Raw genomic sequence first — 22,140 nt, forward strand, 5'->3', positions numbered from 1 at the left:
GACAGCAAGTGGAACCAATCTCATGAGCAGGGACTCTTTTGAGAGGGCCGTAGAACGGAGGTGAGATCAAGGTATGCCGCAGCGAACTCGGGCCGTTTTGACTACTCAATCCTTCTCTCAGGACGTCTTGGATCAGATGCTCATATTTTCTCAGCTCATCGCTTTTTTGCGTGCACCGATATGGCAGAATCTCTACCAACCCCCGCTCCCGACCAAGCGTACTGTGATGTATCCGCTTTGGAGGCTGGATTCGTCGACTTGCAAACTGCGATGTTTATAGATGATGGGAAACCCGACGAGATCATTACGGGACCATGTCTCGCCTTCCTCCTGCGCCATTCCAGGACCGGGCACAAATTCGTGTTTGACCTTGGAACTCGAAAGGATTGGGAGAACTACCCTCCAGCCGTCGTCCAATGGATTCACGAGGTCTTCCACTCAAGGGTTCCACAGGATGCTATAGAGTCACTCCAGAAAGGCGGCCTGGCGCCTTCTGAAGTAGACGTTGTTTGCCTCTCGCACGTTCATTGGGATCATGTCGGCGATACGAGACCATTCATCAATAGTACTTTCCTGGTTGGAGGTTCATCGAAGCCCCTTTTCTCACCTGGCTATCCTGCCGATCCCGATTCTGGATACGCTAGTGACCTCCTTCCAGAGGGGCGTACCCAGTTCCTTGATATGCACGACTGGAAACCCCTCGGTCCATTTCCCCGGGCCCTGGACTACTATGGGGATGGGAGTCTTTACATCACGGATGCCGTAGGTTTATCGATTTCAGAATGAACTTTTAATTCATTACCTTTCAGGCCGGTCATTTACCTGGACACATAAATGTCGTAGCACGAACTTCGGCAGATGGCGGATGGATACTCTTAGGTGGTGATAGTGCTCACCATTGGAGACTCATTACTGGGGCATCTAAAATTGCCGTTGCCCGACCTGGTTTTACAAGTGGTTGCGCACATCTAGACGTCAAGGCAGCCGAGGAGAACTTGGTACGTATGCGAGCGTTCATGCATTTGCCCAGGACGAGGATTATTATAGCACACGACGTGCAATGGTTCGAGGAAAATAAAGGTGGACCGGCATTCTGGCCTGGAAAGATTCAGTCCAAGTGAATTTGTTATCGTGAGTTCAGTGAGAACAAATTTGGAATACACAGGGTGCTGTACGAGTACGACAGGATCATATTATGGTAGAGCGAGTAAATGGATGCGGAAGCATAAGAGTAATGAATGTGTAGTCTACAGTACTGCAAGAAGGGAGCACACGCGGGATCCAACAAAACTGAACTGATCTCTGTCATCGCCATCACCTAAGACCGACAAGTTATCCGGGTGTTCTCACATATTCGAGTTATCACTCCCCTCTAGAACATTCGGTCAAATACAGAAAGGAGTTCAGTGACGGCCTCAGGTGGTTATTGAGGAAGAAGCAGATCGGTATCAATATTACTTAGCGGGTGAGGTTGGCCAATTTGAATAAGTTGGTCCATTGGAACTCAGTGCTCCCAAGATCTTGAGACTCTGACTTGAGTAAAAGTTCAACAAGTACAGCTTGGCTACATTTACATGGACTTATGCTGGTTCGCAGATGCTGGGTCGTGTCCACATAAATGATGGTGACCTTTCGTCTTGGTTTCACGTCCATACAGACTGGGTCTTCCTCGTAAGTTGTAATTTGTTCCCCGGCTGATCATGTTGATATAATCGTTCTGGTTCTGAAAGATTCGAGAAAACCGACAATTCAAACAAGGATTGAAGGTTGAAACTTTAAAACTTGAAAAATATCGGATGCGCACTGGCATCTGACTTGAAAGGCTAGCTACTTCTCAGGCTCTTCAGTTTCCGATTGACTTGAATACATATATTTGGTTGAATGGCAATGTTCAATACTTTTGATACAAAGCTTTAGGACCATTGACGCTCCAGGCCTAACTAAATTTATTTGCCTCAAGTTTGAGGATGCCAGGACGGTAAATTTCGGCTACGCCGGTTGGTCCCTCTTTTGTATCGTCCATTCACTTGCATGACCTCGCATTCGGTTGATTATTACGACTGACAGATTACAACGATGCTGATTCCATATCAAGCAGCCTAGTTTGGCTTCGTATAAAAGCCGAGGTGTATCTCGTGGTTGACAACCCCACTCACCATGACCATCTCCATGAATTGGGCCCTACTTCTCTCAATCGCGTCTCTCGTCTTAACTCTCTTCCTATATCGTCGGTCTCGGAAGCCTTCGTTTGCGCATATTCCTGGCCCCAAAAGTCCCTCATTTCTGATAGGTGGGGCTACTCGTGATCCTGCCAGTGAGCTGGACAGTATCTAATTATTACCATTGTGTGTTGGCAGGAAATCTTGGGGAATTGCTTCGTGCGCAGGCAGGCGAGGTATGTCGAATATCTTCGAGGATCGATACCTTGGTATCTCACCAAATTTCCTTCAGACGGACTTTAAGTGGCAATCCCAGTTCGGAGATGTAGTTCGATTCAGAGCCCCGTTTGGAGTATCTAATAAGCTTACTCTATCCTGCCCAAGTACCGTTTCTGACCAAACAATTAGGAAGACCGTCTGCTCATAGCAGACCCGAACGCAATCCACCATATTCTGCAAGGATATAGTTGGGCAGTCCCGACAGAGCGGCGTACGAGATCCTTGGCTATGAGCGGTGAGTCAGTTAATCGACTTGCGGTTACCCTGGCTCTGAAAATAGTCTTTAACAAGGTCCTAGTGTTGTCTATGCGGAAGGTTTGTCCCCTTCCCACCATTTCCTTCGTTTCGCTGATCCTGTGTATCAAAGGGGATGACCACAGGAGACAGCGAAGAATAATGGCCCCTGGTTTTGGTACGCCCCAGGCGAAGGCCTTGGTGCCCATCTTCTCCGCGGTAGCGTCCTCTGTAGGTAATCTCCTTGCTATTCTTGAAACTTATTGAGCTGATCACCTAGGTCACGAACAAATGGAAAGACCTGCTCTCGATCTCAAATGATCGTTCTGAGGTATTCAACATACCTGCATGGATATCACGCGCAACTCTCGATGCTATAGGTCTCGGTACATATCGCATCTCATCTCAGCCGTTTACGTTCTTCGATAATAACTCATTTTGCGGTAGCTGGTTTCGACTATGACTTTGGGGCTATGGACAACGACGATAATCGGTTAGCAAAAGTGTACAAAAATCTCTTGTACGTTGATATTTCTCAATGCTTGACTACAGCATCCCATACCCCTGTTCACAGTGCCGATCTGTTCGCCGCTCCCACAAACGGAATGTTTATGGTGGGGACCCTGATTTCAATCCTTCCTGCCAAAGTCGCGCAGTGGTTTTTGGAATACAACCCAAGCGCGAGGCTAGCGCGCGCTCGAGTTGTTCGTGAAGTTTCCCAAGATGTCGCTCGTAACCTGGTCTCAGCGAAAATAAATGAGATTGCGAATATGGAGGGAGGAAAAGACGTTATGTCTCTGATGAGTCAGTGCTAGGCCGTCTCGTTCATTTTCAATTTTATAACCTCTTGGCGTTTGGCTCAGTCAAAGCAAACCTATCGGAGAATGCGCGGAGTAGGTTGAGCGAGAAAGAGCTGTTGGCACAAATGCAGTAAGGATCATGGTCAGTTGGACCGTGGCTGACAATTCTGACACGACGTACTTGTCACGGCAGAGTTTTATTCATAGCAGGCCACGAAACCACCGGTAAGCAATCGACTCTATAGATGTGCATGTCACCGACTGATGACACTGCAGCAAACACCTTGAGTTGGACATTACTTGAGCTTTCCCGGCGCCCCGAGCTGCAGACAAAGCTACGTCAAGAAATCCATACCAAGGAGCGCGAACTTGCTCGAGAAGAAAGAACGGAATTCACTGCTGAAGATTTCGAGAGCCTCCCTTATCTGAGCGCAGTTGTGAAGGTGCGTAACCTGCGTAGCGGTCGGCTGACTGCCAGACTGACTCGGGATGACTCTCCAGGAATCTCTCCGCTATCATCCGGTTGCTCTCCATATCGCCAAGATGGCTATAGACAACGACTGTATCCCTCTCAGCAACCCTATCACTACTACAGATGGGAAGCAAATCGATCAAATTACTGTCAGTAAAGGGCAAATTGTTTTTCTTTCCATTCCTGCTTATAACAGGTGAAACGAGGTTCTTTCTTTTATCGCGGAAAGCACCTCTCATTCGACGATAAACTATAACTTTCAGGAATAAAGCGGTATTCGGAGAAGATGCACACGTATTCAGGCCTGAACGATGGCTACAGAAATCTGAAGGAATGGGGAGTACATCGGTAGGCGTGTATGCCAATCTGTGAGTGTGATATTCCTCCACAACGCACGTTAGCGACTTGACTGAGAATTTTCCCCCAGTTTGACCTTCTCCGGAGGCGTCCGGTCATGCATTGGCTGGAGATTCGCGTATGTTTTTGTTTCACTGTTTTTGACATGCTTGTTGACTGGTATTGCAGGGTTCACGAGCTTCAAGCGTTCTTAGTCGAGATGGTCCGAAACTTTGAGTTTTCGTTAACACCGGAGTGCGAAAGGATTCGTAGAGAGGCTTGTGGTGTTATGGTTCCAACTCTCGCTGGCGAACTCGCAAAAGGAGTGCAGTGCCCGCTGAAAGTGCGGTGTGCTAGGAGGGATGAGTACTGAGTACTGAGTGTTATCCCGGACTCGACGGGTTCGAACCTGTACATTATATGTATCGCTCTCGTAGCTGTTGACCGAAATGTGGATGTGAGTGAACCTTAGAAGCTTGGTATCTCAAGCGCCCGCCCGTTCATTCCGAGCATTTGAGGCTCAAAATTTAAGCTATTCTGGTTAGGTGGGTAATGCTTTTTTTGAGCGCGCGCCAGCCCAGAATTAAAGTTCTTTGGTTGTTTGGCACGCGTAGGGTGGATTCACAGACTTGCGAAGTAGGTCCAACGAATGCGACTAACGTGTGTTGTCATCTTTTTTTTTTTTTTTTTTTTTTTTTTTTTTGTGGAGCGTTTCGGGGTGGATGTCGGTCGACACATTCACGAAGCTCTCCAGATTTCAGGGGAATCGGAGACCCCAGGCTCGTGAATATTTGTGTCAACTGGTTGAACAGAACCGACACAGCCGGGACCTTCATCTTACGCATGAGGGGCGAGGACAGAGACCTCACACATGTTATATGGGATATTGTAGCCACCTGGAGGAACGCGTTACGCGCATACACCTTTTCGGTGCTTTCGTGTGGGGCTCAGATAGATACCTCCGGGATCCGAAGAACCCTTCATCAGTACTACCCGTTACCCACTAAACCCCCAGTCTCCATAGCCCCTTCGGCGCGGAGATCATCCCAATTCTCCAAGCCTCTCCAAGTGCTTTGGACAGAGGCTGTAGATAGGGATTTCTTCCCATATCTCTTTCGGTTTGTAAGGAGAATGTCGGTCTTTTGCCTGGTTTTCATCATATATAACCATTTATTCACAATTTCTTGTTTTGAGAATGACCCTGATTCGTTTATCACTCTCTGGTTCCTTAATTTCCAGATGAGGTGCGCCGATTCTGAAATCAGTATTTGGAAGATTCTCGAGTCGCCTGAATTAAAAGTGGCCTCTTCCATCTCGTTACTCATTCCGTCATTGAACATCGGTATTCCACACGCTAGGATTGTCCCCATACCGATTTTCGGCCATGTTCCCCCTCGTTTGGTCCACGCATTCTCTGCCAGTTCCCATATTTCTTTTTGGCCCTTTTCCTTACATTTGAGGAGGATATGTCGTATTGAGTCTATCTTTCCACATGTGTGACACATGGTACGGTGGTCATGGTTTGGTATGTGTTTCCAGTATTTCCCTGTCATATATCCGCCATGCATAGTCATGAAGAGGAAATGTCGGGCGTTTCGCGATAGGTTTTTGTTTGATTTTAGTGATTTCCATATTTGTTTCCTAGATGCTTGTGTGTTGTCATCTTCAACAGTAATCAATGGCTTTGTTCTTCATCACAGTTTCAGACTGAGGTCTTCACGTCCTCAAGTATTCAAGAAGAAAATCATGTTTCGCGTTAAAGGATCGAGGATATCGAACGGAAGTTTTGAATAAACAGGAGAGCTGCGGGGACAGCCTCATCGTCACCCGAGAGTTCTTCCTGCGAATCGAAATCACTCTCAAAACTATCTGGTTGACTCTCCATATCCTCATCCTCAAAGTCTACGACCATGGGCTGCATATCCTCTCCTTCCCAATCTCGAGAACCGTCTGGGCCCCAACCATTGCTGTCGTCCCAATCGAGTTGTGCACAGCCATCTTCGTTATCTTCTGGGTTGCATTGAGGATCGGAATCACCAGAATTATCAGATTCGTAATCTCTCCGAGCCAATTCTTCTTGATCCGCATCCTGTTCTGAACTGCAGTCGCTGGAATTCCCCGTTCCGTCCATTGCAACACGATTGTCTTCCATCGGTCGCGTAATCCAGTGACCCGGTTCCTTCTGGATGGTTTCCCAATGCCGAGCGTTCGCAGGAAAAAGCAAGCAATCTTCCAGAAATCCATCGATATACCGCGATCCGTCTTCATCGTCCGAATCGAGCCTTAGTTCCCTTCCCAAGACGATTTTCCACGATTTACAGTCAACAAGACGGGGTCCGGCCCATTCTCCAAACAAATCGTCTCGCATGTCGATTATGATCCCATCATCCTGATGAAATTCGAGATAAAAAGTTTCACACATTAACCGTGTAGCACCCCTTGCAAGAAGGTCTCTATACTCCTCTTGGCGATTCTCATAGCCATAAGCGATCGTATCAGGTCGAAGTCGTGCAGGATCGATTTCTTGTAGCGGAGTCGTTCCTCGAGCTCGACTACAAACATGATCGGTTTCGCCGACAAAAAATGAATCGAAGCTTTGAATAATCGGATCACCGTCGGGACTCTTTTCGCACACCTAGGAATGGCCAGGCGAACTTGCTTGTCAGTTGGTGTAAGAATAAAAGCAATTCAATCTCACGAACAAAAGCTGTATACGTTTTGCCACAAACATAAGATTGACATCTTCGTTCAGCAATCTCCCAGTTACATAGTGAGCAACGATAGCATTTGTCCCACTCATCCCAGTTTGGTTCTTCCTCTTCGCTCTCTTCGCTGTCACCGTGTTCATACATCTCTTCAGATGGGAGACGTGATTCGTTCATAGTTCCGGCTGAGACTTCGGGATTTTGTTCTTGTTCTCTCTTTGGCACAATGTACATAGACATATCTTCATTTTTTATAGGTTCCTCAGTGAGTGCGCGTAGAGCTGCTCGCAATCGCATGACATCGTGCTCTTGAGTTTCCAATCTCTAGAATATTTGGTCTTGATTAGATTTTTTTTTCAAGCTTCAAATAACTGTTATCCTCACTTGTTTCTGAGAGTCTACAAGAGCTCTGAGTCTCTCGTTCTCGCGTTCCATAGTGACGGTAAGGAAGGAGTGCGCGCCTGATCATACCTGGAATCTGGACCGGGCTAAATCACGTGATCGAGAAATTCTCACTGAGCAAAGATAGTCGTGCACGACTCGTATTGAACTCTTGAGTATTTCTCAGAAGATCCTGAAGAACACCAGCATCATAGGAGCAAAAATGATACAATACATGATTTCTAGCTAATGTACAGTTCCATCTCCATTCGTAGTCCCATTACTCTTCCTCTTTCCTCGACCGACAGATTTGGAAAACACATCCACCATAAGATATTCTCCAATCGCACAGATACCCCCAGACCACATTAACAATAACGACGTTATCACGAAGAAACTAATCGTTTGTCCAATCTCCAACCACGATCCAGTATCGCGGACGTTAAAGAAGAACGTCAGTGTTAAGCCTAATGCAAAAGTTAGGAAATCAGTGATGGTGTAAAAGTGAGGATCAGATCCAGCGTCATTTACCATCAGTGATCATTAACGATACGAGGAACAAAGAGAACGGGGGTAGCCTCAATGCGTGGGTTATTGAGGCAATGGCTATGGAAAGGAGGATGTATGGCGACACGATTTTGCAGACCTGAAGAGTAGGAGTAGTCGGTTTGTGTTGGTACCTTTCGATCAATAGATAGTGCACTCACCAATGGTACTGCCATGAAGAAGGGATTGAAGACTGGAATCAGTCTATACACGGGGGCCAAGTAGAACGATCTGGGGAGGAGAAATGAGTGAATCAGAGGTCAATTCCACTTCACGACCAATGGAAAGCTCACGAAAGGGATGCAACGCTGAAGAAAAGTAAAAACATTCATGAGCACACGAAGACGGAGAACGACATTACAGAAGCTACTCACTTTCCTGTCCCGAAGAACGCGACCTGCACGAAAAACAAGAAAAACATTACAATTCTCAGATCGTCAACCTCGAAGGAATACGTCTTGAAACCATCCTTGCGTAAAGCCCTCGATTCAGATGTTTGAGCCAACGCACTCTCAACGTCAACCCACAGGGATAATGTGATCGAATATGAAGCAAAGAAGAGCACTTCGTCGCTGATAGAGAGGATCACAAAAAGGGGCCCAAGGCCGAGGAAGTACATCAACATTTTGGAGTCGACACAGGCGTGGCGAATAGGTGTAATGAAAGGGAGAAGAGTTGAAGCGACTCCAGGGTACGACCGTTGAGAGTCATCGCTAAAGGCAAAGAGGAAAAACTCACTGAGAACGATCCAACCAGAAGCCTGAGCCAATGGCGGGAGACCGGTCTTCGCCTGTAGACTAAGTGCAGAATTTCTGGTTATGAACACCATGGCGACGATGAAAATTATCTGTAACAGAAAAAATAGTTCCATTTCAGAGTCGAGTGAAAAAAGAGCCGCTATTAGAACTCAACAAATGTACCTGAACGATGTACAGTTTCTTGAGCGATCGATTGACTGCTGGATTCTGAAGCACACGATTTGCCTGGAATGAACCCAGTGCAGCCAGTGCAAAACCTCCAGCTGTTATGATAGGAACATTTTCCTCTTTGTCAACGTTCAATAACGGGAAAATTGCAGTGAGAAGACAAGAGACCGTCCATAAAACGGATTTCATCCCAAGCCGATCTCTGGTAGCTTGGGTCCAAGTCGCATGAGGCCAATAGAACCCGATCAAAACGAGACCAGCGCTCCATATTGAGCGATGCGTATAACCAAACTAAAAACAAAGAAATTAAGCTCCGTCTGTATCTACATGTGAATAATGACCTACCACCATAGCAATCAACGTAGTCACAACCAAAGTCGCGCGATGTAATAATTTCCCGGCATTAAGATTGAAGTGTTTCACGTCCAACGCAAGACCAACTTGAGCGACAGTCTGATCCCAGAAATAACACGGGAAGGCGATATACAAGTAATATGTCCAAGGTGCCTCCTCGAGAGCGAACATTGCGCAGAACACAGAAAACACAGAGAAACTGGTTAAATGTACCGTCGTGAATACACGTGATTGCTTAGCTTGTGACTGAATATTGGAATTTAGAGGACGGAAGACGTATAGGGACGCATACGCGGCCCATCCCGTATACGCGGCTGCAGCAATCGCTCGAATCATGGTACGTTGGTACGTTTCCAGGTATCGCAATCCTTCTAATCCATTTTGAATGACATTCAGAGCTTCCATCCGTGCATTGAAATTGTTTCCAGCGAGGAGTTCTCTGCGAATGACCTCCACCGCATGTTCACGATATGGTACAGTGGTAGAACTGTTTGCAGGGCGTTCTAGGGGTTTAAAGGGCTTGTAGAAATATTTCTTGGCTTTTTTCTGCTCTGTAAGGAGTAACGGCATCATCAGGACATTCTGAAGAAGTCTCCGCACTGAACTAACCATGTTTGACTCTGTAATGTTCCAGAATCACCTGGACTTCGTAGATCAGCATTGTATAAGAGACTGAGGGGATGCCATCTAACCTCCGCGTTCGTTAAACTGGCCAGTCCCACCTTTCTATGCCCTGTCGCGGGGGACAAAAAGCCAGGTTTCCTGGGGTCCACATCGGGAAGAACACCTACTGAGTTGATCGGCCAATCGAGACCAAGTAAAGTAGCCATGATGGGTGTTATATCGGCTTGTTCGATATCGCGACGGTAAGTTGTACTCATCTCCCAACGTTTCGAATACGCGTCATGTGAGGATGGTTTGGTATTCGTCAGCGGTCCTCGAATACCTCTTCCCCAGGCGATGAATGGTGTTCGGGTGCTATCAGGATCTGCAGGTTGTACGATGCATGGGCATACGCGACGACCGTAAACTGACTGATTACTCACTCCCATCGCCATGATTTCCTATCACGGACATTCCGTGATCAGCAGTGAATATATAGCTTGTCATATCGTCCTCATAGAAGTCATTAATGAGTTTCTCTGTCTCTTTGACGATATTGTCCACTATTTGAATGTTCTTCATATACTCCTGTAGAATATTGTGAACAGATAGTCCCCGAGAAAGATCTGTGGAGCACTTGCCTCTGAGTGGGGACGATAGGAGTGACCAGTAGTATCTAGACCCAAGAGATGCAGGAAAATGATGACTTTGTCTTCCCTTAGTTGAGAGTTAAGAACAGAATCTGTCGTCGCATTCTTCAACAGCGTTCTAAAATGGTCTAGAACCCATACGTCTAACGCGGTAGCATCTAATGATTCCTGTCAGCTGTGTTTGACGAGTGAAGTGCGGACTCCGCACCTTTCGTGAAGTCTTCGTCCTCTTCATTATATGACCAGCCTTCGACTTTGCCCGGAGTCGCACCGCGTTGAAACATTGGAATTATATCAGGCGAGCCAAAGGCAAATGTATGGCTAGATTGATTGAAGACTGAGTCAAAATGGACCTGCTTCTAGTCAGATACAAGCTTGAGTTTTCGTCTCGTGAGCATGCATACTGGGTTCATTTTCCATCCCTACAAACACGTCAGAATGAGAGAATGGACGGGAACGGTGAGTACACACCCTTGTAACAGCCGACACATCTTCGTACATTCCAGCTGATCGAGTATTATTTTAGTCTGGGAGGGCAGATGGGCACCGAACTGACGCACCAATAATAGCGACATGGCCGGGACGACTTTCTGTAGGGACGTGGGTATGAGAGATACCAAACGCTCCTCTCTCTTCTGCAATGGTGCGTAGATGTGGTGCTACAATTTTTGGTGCCCTTGGGTACCGAGGAAAACCATTCTTTTCGAACAATAGATCCGCGCGCAAACCGTCGCCTGTATGGAAGGTAAGAGACGAAAGCTCGGCGACAAGGCTCGCGGCACACCTATTATCAGTACTAATCTTTTGGCCTCAGCCTCTCCGGCACTGAGTCTTTCCATCCCATGAACAACCGGACTTGTGAAGTAGCAATCGAAGACTGAGTAGATGAAGGCGAGATGGAAAATAAGACCGAGGACAAGGAGCTTAATGACATTGTAATTGGATGTTTGTGCCATATTGGAAGAGGTTTTTGGTCGCGAAAGAAAATTCCCTCGGATTATATAGTGGTCGACTGGCAGTGGAAATGACACGTTGGCAGTATGCTGGCACACAACGGAGAAATGTAGGTTAAGCTTCGGTGTAGTGATATTGATAATCAAATCGGCCAATACGATATAGACAAAGAGAGTCGATGTTTCTTAGTGCATGGGATGACGGTGGTGGGAGTGTCGAAGGGACATTTGAAATGGCAGACCCAAACTAGCACCCACAAGCGCCCACAGGATGTGACTAACTTTCTGCCTGTCACTCGCCCACTACATAGTACTTATGCACTACTAGCCTGTTTAACCGTATCATCGTCCTTGAGTCAATAACGTCGCGAGAGGCAAAGTGACATCGATCCAGGACTGCATGTATTTTAGGTGTCTTGACCCCACCGTGGTCACCGACTGTCATTGAAAAATCTCGCTCGAGATGTAGGAGCCTTTGGGCCCAATACCTAATGGTTCCTAGCTTAAACTACCAAACCAATTCCATTCCACTGCCCAGCTGGATCCCGGGTGGTCAGAATCAAACTTGAGCTGAGGAATGGTCAAATTGCGGGAATTTTGAGCGAACAAGAAAAAATTCAGTCGAAAAGGCGACGTGACGGTGTTGAAAGGGACCACGTGTATTTCGATCATTTTTTTTGACGATTCCGGGTCTCCTGCCAATTTAAACTCCGTTCTCCAGGCCCCTCACAACGAGTTTCTTGTGAGGGGTCGGTTACAGGCCTAGATAAAGATAAAAGACAACTCCCCTGTGCGCCTCAGTTTCATCGCCCACCATGATCGCTGTGCACACGGCAGTTGCAGAAGATCACGACGACCCTAAGCCTCTCTGGATTCGAGACTCAACCACCCGGACGACCACCTCGATCTATCAATTATTCAAGGAGTTGGTTCCAAACAGCTCTGGCGAACAGCCTCCTTGCGATGGATGTGGTTCCGGAGAGGAGATTGAAGTGAGGGGAGAGCCTGTCGTTCAAGAGTTCAGCACATACGTCGTAGACCAATGCATAATTGACCTATTTCGCGCGAAGATGGCTAGTCTCAGATACCGCGAGGTTGAGATCCCCCAGTCAGCCGATTCGATATCTTCCTTCGAACTCAAGTACATCATTCCGGTGGCCGAAGTGTTTAGACGCCACGTATTTTGCGAGGAAAAGGGTTTTTCGTCCAGTGATTTTGGGTACAAGAAATCAACTTGGCCACCTAGTATGTATTAGTGTTCCCCAGGGAGGCAAAGACTAATCTCTGACGTCCGACCCCAGAAACACAGGACCGAAGTACGCTTTTAATCGCTTCCCGCTGATAGTACAGATTTTTGATGTGATTTTGCTACCAGATCGAGCCCTCTCCACTCTACCCCTGCTCTCTCCCAGTAGGGGCGAGCTATTTACCTTTCAGTACTATCCTCTCGAACCTGCTGCCGAACCTAAGCCTTTGGCATCTGTCATTGTCCTGGTACGTTCTCCGTTCCTGTTAGCTTCATGCAGACTTGGAATATTGATATCCGACCTAGCCCACGGGCTCCGTGTGCTGGAACGATTTCCAACGCCTTTTCCGCGAGGAGAGCGATAAATGGTTTACATGTCGAAAAAACCTGCCATTGCTCGAACGTCTCGATGATTTCTGGCATTCGGCAGAGTCATACATCGTGTTGACCGACGAGTTCAATGTAGAGATCATTCACAATTTCTCTCACATAGCCTCTTCTCTCGGTATCTGTGGTTGGTCTGCTCCCCTCAGTGACAACTTGACCCTCAACTGTGCGATCGGGGCCGCATTAGACAACGCCACCCCATGGAGGTATCGCTACGGTGCCATGTCACCCATCTACCATGTGCAAGGTGCTCTCAATTGCACAGACCCTTCACTGCCGACCTCACCGATTGCCATGAACGAATGCCCAACATGTTTCCTCGATTTTGACCTTTTCACCATGCAACGCCATCCACCAGACTTCGACTCCTTCCTTGATTGGAAAGAATCAATCGAGGAAGAGGTGCTCTCGCAACCACTGAACGTAGGTGATGAACTTATCATCTGCCCGGATGGTTTCATCAAAAGGTCATCCTTGCTGCCTTGCTTTCTGCCCCTCGAAAAACCATCCTCTTCGACCCTAGAAGCGATCATGAAGCGTCCTCGATCTCGGCACGTGGACGTTGATCACATCCTGACACAGGTGGAACACTTCACCTCTTTGTCACTAAGGTCGTCAGATCTGGGCTCAACAAATTTTCCCAAATAGTTTTTGGTCGTTTAAGGTGGACGTCTGTAGATGGAAAAGAGACCTCGGAAACCGAGAATACGGTATGCCTGAAGATGTTTGATGAAGCCCTATTTCCTGTGCCTAGCTACGAAGCGTTCGAGGATGATCATGATTGCGATATCTTTTCCGACTCTATACATCCTAATGAACGCCTCCTCAATCTGCATTTTGCTGACGACATGATGCGTCGGGAATACGCTGTTTATAACAGGCTCGAATATTTGCAGGGCACACTGTTACCGCACGCCTATGGATTTCACGAGGTATCGTAGGTTCTCCAGGGTATTCTCTTCGACCTCCCTAAGGCCCTTTCTGTCCACTTGTTCCCTCGAATTCTCTAGGTGACTCTCCCCACTGGAAGAATGGTCAATGGATTCATAATGGAGATTGCAATCGGACATACTCTAGGATCACTTCCTTGAGAGACATGGCCAGAGAGTGCCCAGACGCAATTGGTGAGACCTGTCCTGCTTGTTCACGAAACTACTTCAACATTGTCTTGAATTTCGTCCCTTCAGGTTCGCCGTTTGCGTCAAGGACATTCCGCGCTGCGTTATGGCGGCGTTGATAAGGGCGATTGGCACCTCGACCAAATAATACTCAAGCCGGTCTCGTCAGGAACGACGTCTGAGGACATATCTGAATTCGACATTGTGTTCATCGATTTTGGCTTCACGCAAATGCGTCAAGGAATTGTACACGGCTTTCGGATAGCTGAAATGTTCACAAGGAGAGACGATCTTAAACTTTCGTTATTGCATTCCGAGACCATCCCACGTTCTGTTGTGGTTGAGAACTGGCCAGAATTTGATGATTGCGAGCGTTGATCGATATCAGATCTTCCCTTCTATAGTGACATCTTTGTTACGAGTCGTACTTCACTAGCCAGGTCAAACCACTGATACCTTTGTGTGAAAAAGAACAAATGGAAGCTATTACAGAATTCCAACTCAGTAAACACTTGCGAGAATCTCAAGATAATTATTGTTTGGCTAATTTCAGACACTGTCCCGGACTGCATGTATTTTAGGTGTCTTGACCCACCGTGGTCACCGACTGTCATTGAAAAATCTCGCTCGAGATGTAGGAGCCTGCTCGGCCACGGGATTCAAGCCAAGCTCAATGTCCTCAAACCATTTCAGATTTACAGTCGACGGGTCCTGTCCTCCCTCGGTCGTATTCTACCAGTTACGAACCATCTGTCAACCCAGCTTCAAGTTGAAAAACAAAGTTGCTTAGGAGTGATTGTCATTGGTTGCTGCTAGTGGCCTTGCCAAATCCATGTCTGGAACTTGAATATGTAAGTCCTGCCGAGTGGCCTTCTTTTTGATAGGACGACCACGAGCCTGTTTGGGATGCACGTATATGATCAGGGCCTTGATTTCTTCCGAATTCCTTCTTCCTCTGGCTAGTACGTCTGTCAAGTGTAACCGATTTCTCAGGACCTTTCGCTTGCTGTACCGTCGTCTCTTTTCCTTTAATCTTCAATCAATGAAGGAAGCCTTGCTTGTTGGGCTTGGTGGGGTCGGTGCGGTGTGTGAGTTACGAGCGTGACGCTCCTCCCGTAAACCTGCATGTACTCATCCTTATCGATTATCCTTCAGGCGCACTCGCCCTAACATTGAGTGGAAAAGTTCGTTTGACGGTCGTAGCTCGTAGCAACCTCGAAGCAGTGCAGAGTGAGTTTGACATTAGCTCGGATATTCGTTGCATAACCTGACCAGCTAACATCGGTCAGAAAATGGTATGACCTTTCGAAGCGACAAGTTTGGAGACCACATCAAAGGCTGGAAACCCGATCGGTGTATGTGTTTCTTTCGCACTTTAGCCATTAATGCACGGCTACATCTCTTTTCCCAGTGATCCCCACCGTTCTCGACGCTGTTGATCGGAAATACGACTATGTTTTCGTCGCAACCAAAGTCGTACCGGAAGTCATGACGACGGAAAAGATATTGGCTCCTCTGCTGAATAAATCCTATACCGAAAAATGGGGACAGCCGATCTATGTTTTGCTGCAGAATGGGATGGGGGTTGAAGAAGGGATTTATACCGCCACCAAAGCCGTCGAATCAGAAGTTGGAAGAGGGGCCGCGCATGATCCGAGAGGGAGTTTGCATGCTCCGACGAGGATTGTCAGCGCCTGTGTCTATTACATGAGTAACCTAATTGCGCCAGACATAGTCCAGTATGTCGAGGATGTGAGTCTACATCTCCTGTTCAGCTTTTTATTTTTTACAATAACTGGAACGGTAGAACATGGGTTTGGTCGTTGGTATTTTCCGTCCTGGACAATACACGACGACTCATAATAGTCCAGAGGAAGCTGCGATCTTGGACGAACTCAAAGATATTCTGGAATCTGGAGGAACATCTACGACAATCGTTCCCGAGATTCAGCGACGGAAGCTGGAGAAAAACATGTTGAATCTAGCGTTTGCGACCGTTGCGACGTTATCGAAGTAAGCCAATCGTGTGTCTTGGATGGTGTTGTATTTGACCTTTTGCAATTTTTACAGTCTCCCTGTTACTTCAATTTTTCGACCACCTCCAGAGCCTCAAGGGATGCAATACCAGTCATACGTATATCCGGTAACGGCTAGTCTCATCGCGGAGTATACCATCCCTAATATCAAGGCTGTGTTCATGGAGACTATTGCAGTCGGTAAGTTCTAGGTACTCTAGCTGCTACCTGGATTTCAACACGGTCCTTTCTACAGGCCGTGCGCTAGGTTTCCCTGATTCGGAAGAAGGTATCCCTTCCAATAACGCCACCAAGTTCTTAGAACTCGTAAGAACCAGCCATCTGGATCCAAACAACAATCATTCTCCTAGTATGCTTCTAGACATGAGAAACGGCAGACCTCTGGAAATCGAAGTCATTGTAGGAGAGGTCGTGAGGATGGCGAGGCGAGTGGGAGTGGATGTACCGGTTAGCCTCTTGCTTTCCTACCTATAAGAGCCCAATCTTTGAATATCTTTCTTACAGAGAATAGAGATGTTATACGGCATATTGTTGCTTGTTCAAAACCAGATTCTGGGAAAGCTGGCTGCAGCGAAGTCCTTAGAAGGCAGCACTTCCATGATTATTTGAACACCGTTTCCTTTTCGTTAATGTCTGTAACTCATGGACACGTGAACAGCGTCGATACAAGGAAGTTGCGGGGGGGGGGGGGGGGGTTACTTCAATTGACTTACTGACCGTATCCATATCAGGATAGAAATGCGGGTCATGGTAACGCACATCGCAGCGACGAGAGCATATGAAGATCGATGAAAAGGACGGATGCTCATTAGTGTCGACTGGTAGGACGTAGGCTGGACCGAAGCGAGAGCCCTTGTCTAACGCAACCCCCGACAGACAAGACGAGACAGCTTGCGGAGCGGAGCGACCACAGATACTGCCGCCTGAGGACAGAAACCCTTGGGAAGAGAGCATCTGTTAATGGTCTGCGTTGACCTCTCTCCTCCACGCGTCTCCTGGAAACGTCAAAAACTGAGGCCTGAGGTGCTGGGGTGCTAATGGTGTTTTCGACACTTGATCATACATCGTTCTCGTCGTGAAAAGAAAATCAAACGCAGTCTTCCGGCCCTGCAAAAGCGGCGGGAAACATCAGAGACTCTAGCCGAACGGACGGTTGACACGGCAGCGAAATCTCAGAAGCTCATCTACGGCTTCTTCACAAGCTGACTTTATAATAGTTCCCCAAATCGTCCCTGTCGATTGCAAGATGTATGATATCTCAGCCACTGGAATGATGGAGTTCTGTTCAAGGCAACTGTACTAGAACGGATGCGAACAACACAAAAAGAATTGCATCAAGGATCGAGAAGCTTTCGATTTTGCGGTATCGGAGGCTCGCCAAGCCAATACAAAATTCTTCGATTTGTTCGTTATGTGTTTGTACGGAAGGCGTCCGCCAGTAGTGCTGCATACACATACGGATCATTTAAAGGAAAGGGTCATAGCGTGGCTTACGCTGGACTGACTACAATAGATAGACGCTCAGAGCCTGACGTGAAAACGTACCATGAGACTAAAGAATAAGAAAGGGGAGAGAGAGCGGTGGCTGAAGTCACCAAATGGAGCACCGCGTGATTACTAGTAAACGAACTCCAATTGGGACATTCATTTTCAGATTTTTAAAGCATTACGCAGGTGTTCAATAAGATGTTGTGATCCCGTTCTGCATCGAAATCAAAGTTGAATTTGCTACCAGGCCTCTATATACTCTCCATACTATTCATGCTCACGTGCCACGAGTTGCCGATTTATCCGAGGCTGCTGGGCGTAAACTTCACTCTTCCTTTTGGACCCTGCATTCAAAACATTCAAGTCGGTTTCAGCTTAGTGGGTACTCGAATATGCAGGATGAACAACACATTTACGGGAAGCCTTACCCCAATCGGAACGCAAAATTGGGCTCGAAAAATGCCTTGATAACTAGCTGAAAGTTATCAAGCACCCGACCCTTCTCTTCCCCACCTTCTTTCTTTCTTTGCTATTCCATAATACCGTTCTGGCTCTACGCAATCTTGGTGGTTTCTAGTTAGTGGAGGAATTGAATATGTCCACCCAGTTTGCTGGCACAATGTGAGTTATTGAACTTTGACTCCAGCCTCTCGTTCAATATCTAACGCATTGGAACTCCAAGTGCTCTAATTAATTCATGGGCGAATGTCTTTCTCTACTCCATGGAAGTCACCCTTAGTGCCTATTTTTTCCAGTGCCATAAAACAAACCGATACCAAAAATTCAGTCTGGGAGGCTCGCTTTTCCTGGATACTGTATGCAGCGCAGTTGTGTGCTACTACACATGGCTTCGTATCGGTTGGTTCGATTTCCGAGTCGTGCCCGAAAATCATCTTATGGTTCAGAAATAGACGATCCGATGATTGAGAGTTGGAGTCGAGGCATCATAACCATACTCACCTACTTCGTATCAGTCTGTGAACAATTATACCTTGTTCACCGATACTGGATTATGTGCGTGAACCTATCTCTGAACATTCTATCTGACCCCATGGGTTTTCTCCACAGTGCTCGGAACAGAGTCGTCGTATTCTTTGTCCTTCTCGGAGCCATTGTTCATGTGGGTCACTCGTGATTAGACCGTTTGATCTGCGAATCGAATCTTTCTCTGGTTTTCACCCCCCAGTTAGTGTTTGGCTTCATCTCCGGCCTTCTCTCCCTGGTCGTTCCTGGATCCGTGCATAGTTACGGGATCCTTTCTCTCACGTAGGCTGTCTCCATCCTCCCCTTCCTTTCACTTTTCTGAACCACACTGTCAGAATTGCAGCTGTTACATGCGCTGCAACAGATTTGCTGATTGCGATAAATATATTTTACGCGACACGCAATATCGATACTATAAACCCCTCCACGCAGAGGTTTGCATCAGACCTCTAGTAAAGCGTTATTTGAAGGCTAATTGCTCATGCTGACAGCTTGTTGTTTCGTCTTTCAATCATCGGGATAAGCAGTGGGATCGTTACCGCCACTGCGACTACTCTTAAGATCATCCTACTTTTCACGTCTTTACGAGGTATATGAAGTCTTTCCCACCGATTGTGCTTTGTGCTGACGTCTCTCAATGCTAGGATTCGCTTTCCTGTTTAACCTTGTCGGTCGGATATATACTCTCACCATAGTTGTCAACTGTATCGCACTCGAGCGTCAAAAAAACGCGAGGGCCAGATCAATCGCTACCGAGAACTCGGAGACGCAAACCTCAAACAACTCGAGGAGTCCGGGTTCGGTCGTTTTGACAACCTTGGGTCAGTTACTCTCCGTATTCTCTAATCACTTGGAGACTCGGAAGTTTATCTGATGGAGGAACTCGCATAGACTTCCGCACATCTACGGTTCCCGAGGACACCAAAACAGATACTGAGGTCCAGAACAGTATCGGTATGCGCTAAATTTTGAATGACTCTACTTCTTATATCTATCGAACTCTATTGAGGTATGTTACATATCGTGCATGTGCTAGTAATTCGTCAATTTCAGTATAATCCACGTTTAGTGGCGATCGGTCATTGTTGCGCTTTCAACTATAGCCCATATATGTGAACACTGCCGTATCCCAAGTTCTCTGTGGTGAAACCTGTGAGATCCGATACAACCTGAATGTAATGTTTCTAGGGTAGAGACACAGTAATATATATTACTAACCTCCTCAACACGGACAGACGTCGATACTAGATCCGATATCGATCATCGATCATTCCATTCCATTAGTATCCGACCTTAGTAGGGGTGCTCAATTCTGCAAATCATTACACCGTTCAAAAGTAATTGCAGAATAATTTCGTATAATGTAATTCATACCTATACCTATACCTATACCTATAAAGGCGTGATAATTCATTTTTAGTGTACGATTTTTAGAATTAAGTTACAGTACCCCTTGACATTCAATAAGTGATCCGTTGTCCCTTGTGGCATCGAAATCAAGTTGAATTGGCGTACTACGGGGTCGGCGTCTAGGGAGACCCGACTACTTCTATTTAGCACAGGACTTCGTAGACATGAGTTAATTGCTTCCTTGATAACGGTATTCCTTGACTCGGAGGTCGACCGTCGACGCCATGATGAATTAATGAAGGGTCCGTGGCACGTGAGCATGGACCCCTAGCTCTGTTTACACCCGGCTGGGTGTGGATTCCACCTTCACCCTTCCGTTTGGACCATTCAAAACCTTTGAGTCGGTTTCGGCTTAGTGGGTACTCGAATATGCAGGATGAACAAACACATTTACGGAAGCCTTACGGAATATAAAGTTGGGCTCGAAAGGCCTTGATAACTAGTTAAAAGTTATCAAGCACCCTTCTCTTCCCCACCTTCTTTCTTCGCTGTTATATGATACCGTTCTGATTCTACGCAGTCTTAGCGGTTTCTAGTCAGCGGAGGAATTGAACATGCCATACCGGTTTGCTGGCACAATGTGAGTTATTGAACTTTGACTCCAGGCTCTCGTTCAATATCTAACGAATTGGTACTCCAAGCGCTCTAATTAATTCCTGGGCGAATGTCTTTCTCTACTCCATGGAAGTCGCCCTTAGTGCCTATTTTTTCCAGTGCCATAAAACAAATCGATATCAAAAATTCAGTCTGGGAGGCACGCTCTTCCTGGATACTGTATGCAGCGCAGTTGTCTGCTACTACACATGGCTTCGTATCGGTCGGTTCCATTCCTTCGTGCCCGAAATCCATCTTATCATTCAGAAATAGACAACGCGACGACTGATAATTGGAGTCCAGGTGTCATAACCATACTCACCTACTTCGTATCAGTTTGTGAACAACTGTACCTTGTTCACCGATACTGGATTATGTGTGTGAACCTATCTCTGAACATTCTATCTGACACCCCATGGGTATTTTGCAGTGCTCGGAACAGAGTCGTCGTATTCCTTGTCCTTCTCGGAGCCATTGTTCATGTGGGTCTCCTGTGATTAGACCGTTTGTTCTGCGAACCTTTCTCTGGTTTCACTCCCAGTTAGTATCTGGCTTCATCTCTGGCCTTCTCTCCCTGGTCGTTCCTGGAACCATCCATAGGTACGGGATCCTTTCTCTCACGTAGGCTGTCTCCATCCTCCCTCTTCCTTTCGCTTTTCTGAACCACACTGTCAGAATCGCAGCTGTTACATGCGCTGCAACAGATTTGCTGATTGCGATAAATATATTTTACGCGACACGCAATATCGATACTATAAACCCCTCCACGCAGAGGTTTGCATCAGACCTCTAGTAAAGTGTTATTTGAAGGCTAATTGCTCATGCTGACAGCTTGTTGTTTCGTCTTTCAATCATCGGGATAAGCAGTGGGATCGTTACCGCCACTGCGACTACTCTTAAGATCATCCTACTTTTCACGTCTTTACGAGGTATATGAAGTCTTTCCCACCGATTGTGCTTTGTGCTGACGTCTCTCAATGCTAGGATTCGCTTTCCTGTTTAACCTTGTCGGTCGGATATATACTCTCACCATAGTTGTCAACTGTATCGCACTCGAGCGTCAAAAAAACGCGAGGGCCAGATCAATCGCTACCGAGAACTCGGAGACGCAAACCTCAAACAACTCGAGGAGTCTAGGCTCGGTCGTTTTGACAACCTTGGGTCAGTTACTCTCCGTATTCTCTAATCACTTGGAGACTCGGAAGTTTATCTGATGGAGGAACTCGCATAGATTCCACACATTTACGATTCCCGAGGACAACCGAAACAGATACTGAGGTCCAGAACAGTATCGGTATGCGTTAAAATTTGAATGACTCGGCACCTTACTGTATATCTATATCTATCGGACTCTGTTGAGGCTATTTTATTTGTTTTTCTGGCTTTTTCTTGCTTTAACTCTGAGTCGGTAATCCACCTTTACTGGCGATATCACAGTAGCCTATGGACATATGTGAACACTGCCGGCTCTCTGCGGCG

At 46.8% G+C, this 22,140-nt stretch overlaps 7 protein-coding genes across 12 annotated transcripts; 5 read left to right on the plus strand and 2 right to left on the minus strand.

Annotated features, from left to right (window-relative positions):
• Nucleotides 1–180: 180 nt before the first annotated feature.
• On the plus strand, nt 181–1,121 carry E1B28_006457 (uncharacterized protein; the record flags this gene model as incomplete). Its single annotated transcript, XM_043151124.1, has 2 exons — nt 181–762; nt 810–1,121. 2 exons carry the CDS (start codon nt 181–183, stop codon nt 1,119–1,121), a joined length of 894 nt encoding a protein of 297 aa, XP_043012217.1.
• A 946-nt stretch (nt 1,122–2,067) lies between these two features.
• On the plus strand, nt 2,068–4,747 carry E1B28_006458 (uncharacterized protein). The gene is made up of 15 exons (XM_043151125.1): nt 2,068–2,290; nt 2,358–2,395; nt 2,452–2,673; nt 2,730–2,753; nt 2,806–2,903; nt 2,953–3,058; nt 3,120–3,192; nt 3,247–3,476; nt 3,536–3,602; nt 3,666–3,697; nt 3,749–3,915; nt 3,974–4,140; nt 4,208–4,312; nt 4,372–4,419; nt 4,470–4,747. Exons 3-15 carry the CDS (start codon nt 2,667–2,669, stop codon nt 4,651–4,653), a joined length of 1,308 nt encoding a protein of 435 aa, XP_043012218.1. The 5' UTR covers nt 2,068–2,290; nt 2,358–2,395; nt 2,452–2,666; the 3' UTR covers nt 4,654–4,747.
• A 1,240-nt stretch (nt 4,748–5,987) lies between these two features.
• Nucleotides 5,988–7,427, minus strand: E1B28_006459 (uncharacterized protein). Its single transcript, XM_043151126.1, has 3 exons — nt 7,370–7,427; nt 6,983–7,309; nt 5,988–6,915 (listed from the first exon to the last, which is right to left on the minus strand). The coding sequence occupies exons 1-3, from the start codon at nt 7,418–7,420 to the stop codon at nt 6,037–6,039; spliced, it is 1,257 nt and encodes a 418-aa protein (XP_043012219.1). The 5' UTR covers nt 7,421–7,427; the 3' UTR covers nt 5,988–6,036.
• Nucleotides 7,428–7,560: 133 nt separating this feature from the next.
• On the minus strand, nt 7,561–11,649 carry E1B28_006460 (uncharacterized protein). Its single transcript, XM_043151127.1, has 17 exons — nt 11,230–11,649; nt 11,006–11,179; nt 10,917–10,951; nt 10,850–10,867; nt 10,654–10,798; nt 10,437–10,603; nt 10,239–10,383; nt 9,885–10,180; nt 9,802–9,832; nt 9,184–9,743; nt 8,833–9,129; nt 8,651–8,759; nt 8,287–8,596; nt 8,206–8,220; nt 8,074–8,143; nt 7,898–8,012; nt 7,561–7,833 (listed from the first exon to the last, which is right to left on the minus strand). Exons 1-17 carry the CDS (start codon nt 11,399–11,401, stop codon nt 7,613–7,615), a joined length of 2,880 nt encoding a protein of 959 aa, XP_043012220.1. The 5' UTR covers nt 11,402–11,649; the 3' UTR covers nt 7,561–7,612.
• A 419-nt stretch (nt 11,650–12,068) lies between these two features.
• On the plus strand, nt 12,069–14,619 carry E1B28_006461 (uncharacterized protein). Its single transcript, XM_043151128.1, has 6 exons — nt 12,069–12,643; nt 12,700–12,714; nt 12,774–12,892; nt 12,951–13,963; nt 14,042–14,155; nt 14,219–14,619. The coding sequence occupies exons 1-4, from the start codon at nt 12,214–12,216 to the stop codon at nt 13,677–13,679; spliced, it is 1,293 nt and encodes a 430-aa protein (XP_043012221.1). The 5' UTR covers nt 12,069–12,213; the 3' UTR covers nt 13,680–13,963; nt 14,042–14,155; nt 14,219–14,619.
• A 643-nt stretch (nt 14,620–15,262) lies between these two features.
• Nucleotides 15,263–17,475, plus strand: E1B28_006462 (uncharacterized protein). 3 transcript variants are annotated; one of them, XM_043151130.1, is made up of 10 exons: nt 15,263–15,379; nt 15,439–15,504; nt 15,561–15,901; nt 15,957–16,162; nt 16,220–16,292; nt 16,353–16,365; nt 16,421–16,491; nt 16,547–16,632; nt 16,690–17,006; nt 17,062–17,475. In XM_043151130.1, the coding sequence occupies exons 2-8, from the start codon at nt 15,447–15,449 to the stop codon at nt 16,550–16,552; spliced, it is 768 nt and encodes a 255-aa protein (XP_043012223.1). In that variant the 5' UTR covers nt 15,263–15,379; nt 15,439–15,446; the 3' UTR covers nt 16,553–16,632; nt 16,690–17,006; nt 17,062–17,475. The 3 variants fall into 3 exon arrangements, with proteins under 3 accessions (XP_043012223.1, XP_043012222.1, XP_043012224.1); XM_043151129.1 differs by having other exon boundaries at nt 16,220–16,365; nt 16,421–16,632; XM_043151131.1 differs by having other exon boundaries at nt 16,220–16,632.
• Nucleotides 17,476–17,875: 400 nt separating this feature from the next.
• E1B28_006463 (uncharacterized protein) lies at nt 17,876–22,071 on the plus strand. Of its 4 annotated transcripts, XM_043151134.1 has the most exons (10): nt 18,026–18,294; nt 18,356–18,531; nt 18,585–18,687; nt 18,742–18,793; nt 18,860–18,939; nt 18,993–19,091; nt 19,149–19,246; nt 19,302–19,478; nt 19,549–19,666; nt 19,727–19,791. In XM_043151134.1, exons 1-9 carry the CDS (start codon nt 18,269–18,271, stop codon nt 19,620–19,622), a joined length of 885 nt encoding a protein of 294 aa, XP_043012227.1. In that variant the 5' UTR covers nt 18,026–18,268; the 3' UTR covers nt 19,623–19,666; nt 19,727–19,791. The 4 variants fall into 4 exon arrangements, with proteins under 4 accessions (XP_043012228.1, XP_043012227.1, XP_043012226.1 ...); XM_043151135.1 differs by lacking the exons at nt 19,302–19,478; nt 19,549–19,666; nt 19,727–19,791 and adding exons at nt 21,646–21,822; nt 21,893–22,071 and having other exon boundaries at nt 17,876–18,294; XM_043151132.1 differs by lacking the exons at nt 18,026–18,294; nt 18,356–18,531; nt 18,585–18,687; ... (5 more) ...; nt 19,549–19,666; nt 19,727–19,791 and adding exons at nt 20,322–20,647; nt 20,709–20,884; nt 20,935–21,037; ... (4 more) ...; nt 21,646–21,822; nt 21,893–22,071.
• Nucleotides 22,072–22,140: the final 69 nt, after the last annotated feature.

This window comes from Marasmius oreades, chromosome 3 (genome assembly GCF_018924745.1).
Source record: "Marasmius oreades isolate 03SP1 chromosome 3, whole genome shotgun sequence".
In the NCBI taxonomy this organism is placed as follows: domain Eukaryota; kingdom Fungi; phylum Basidiomycota; class Agaricomycetes; order Agaricales; family Marasmiaceae; genus Marasmius; species Marasmius oreades.

Bases quoted from the DNA above. Each gene is read 5' to 3' on its own strand.
- E1B28_006458 (XM_043151125.1), top strand. The intron at 3,193-3,246 runs GTACGTTGATAT...CCCTGTTCACAG, and splicing joins AAAGTGTACAAAAATCTCTT to TGCCGATCTGTTCGCCGCTC. The intron at 3,603-3,665 runs GTAAGGATCATG...TTGTCACGGCAG, and splicing joins GAGCTGTTGGCACAAATGCA to AGTTTTATTCATAGCAGGCC.
- E1B28_006459 (XM_043151126.1), bottom strand. From the start codon at position 7,420: ATGGAACGCGAGAACGAGAGACTCAGAGCTCTTGTAGACTCTCAGAAA. The intron at 7,310-7,369 runs GTGAGGATAACA...CAAATATTCTAG, and splicing joins TTGTAGACTCTCAGAAACAA to AGATTGGAAACTCAAGAGCA. The intron at 6,916-6,982 runs GTTCGTGAGATT...GGCCATTCCTAG, and splicing joins GCAAAACGTATACAGCTTTT to GTGTGCGAAAAGAGTCCCGA.
- E1B28_006460 (XM_043151127.1), bottom strand. From the start codon at position 11,401: ATGGCACAAACATCCAATTACAATGTCATTAAGCTCCTTGTCCTCGGT. The intron at 10,384-10,436 runs GCAAGTGCTCCA...AATATTCTACAG, and splicing joins CCTATCGTCCCCACTCAGAG to GAGTATATGAAGAACATTCA. The intron at 9,833-9,884 runs GTTAGATGGCAT...TACGAAGTCCAG, and splicing joins CCAGTTTAACGAACGCGGAG to GTGATTCTGGAACATTACAG.
- E1B28_006461 (XM_043151128.1), top strand. From the start codon at position 12,214: ATGATCGCTGTGCACACGGCAGTTGCAGAAGATCACGACGACCCTAAG. The intron at 12,893-12,950 runs GTACGTTCTCCG...TATCCGACCTAG, and splicing joins TGGCATCTGTCATTGTCCTG to CCCACGGGCTCCGTGTGCTG.
- E1B28_006462 (XM_043151129.1), top strand. From the start codon at position 15,447: ATGACCTTTCGAAGCGACAAGTTTGGAGACCACATCAAAGGCTGGAAA. The intron at 15,505-15,560 runs GTATGTGTTTCT...CTCTTTTCCCAG, and splicing joins AGGCTGGAAACCCGATCGGT to TGATCCCCACCGTTCTCGAC. The intron at 16,163-16,219 runs GTAAGCCAATCG...CAATTTTTACAG, and splicing joins ACCGTTGCGACGTTATCGAA to TCTCCCTGTTACTTCAATTT.
- E1B28_006463 (XM_043151135.1), top strand. From the start codon at position 18,269: ATGTCCACCCAGTTTGCTGGCACAAT. The intron at 18,532-18,584 runs GTTGGTTCGATT...GTTCAGAAATAG, and splicing joins CTACACATGGCTTCGTATCG to ACGATCCGATGATTGAGAGT. The intron at 21,823-21,892 runs GTCAGTTACTCT...GAACTCGCATAG, and splicing joins GGTCGTTTTGACAACCTTGG to ATTCCACACATTTACGATTC.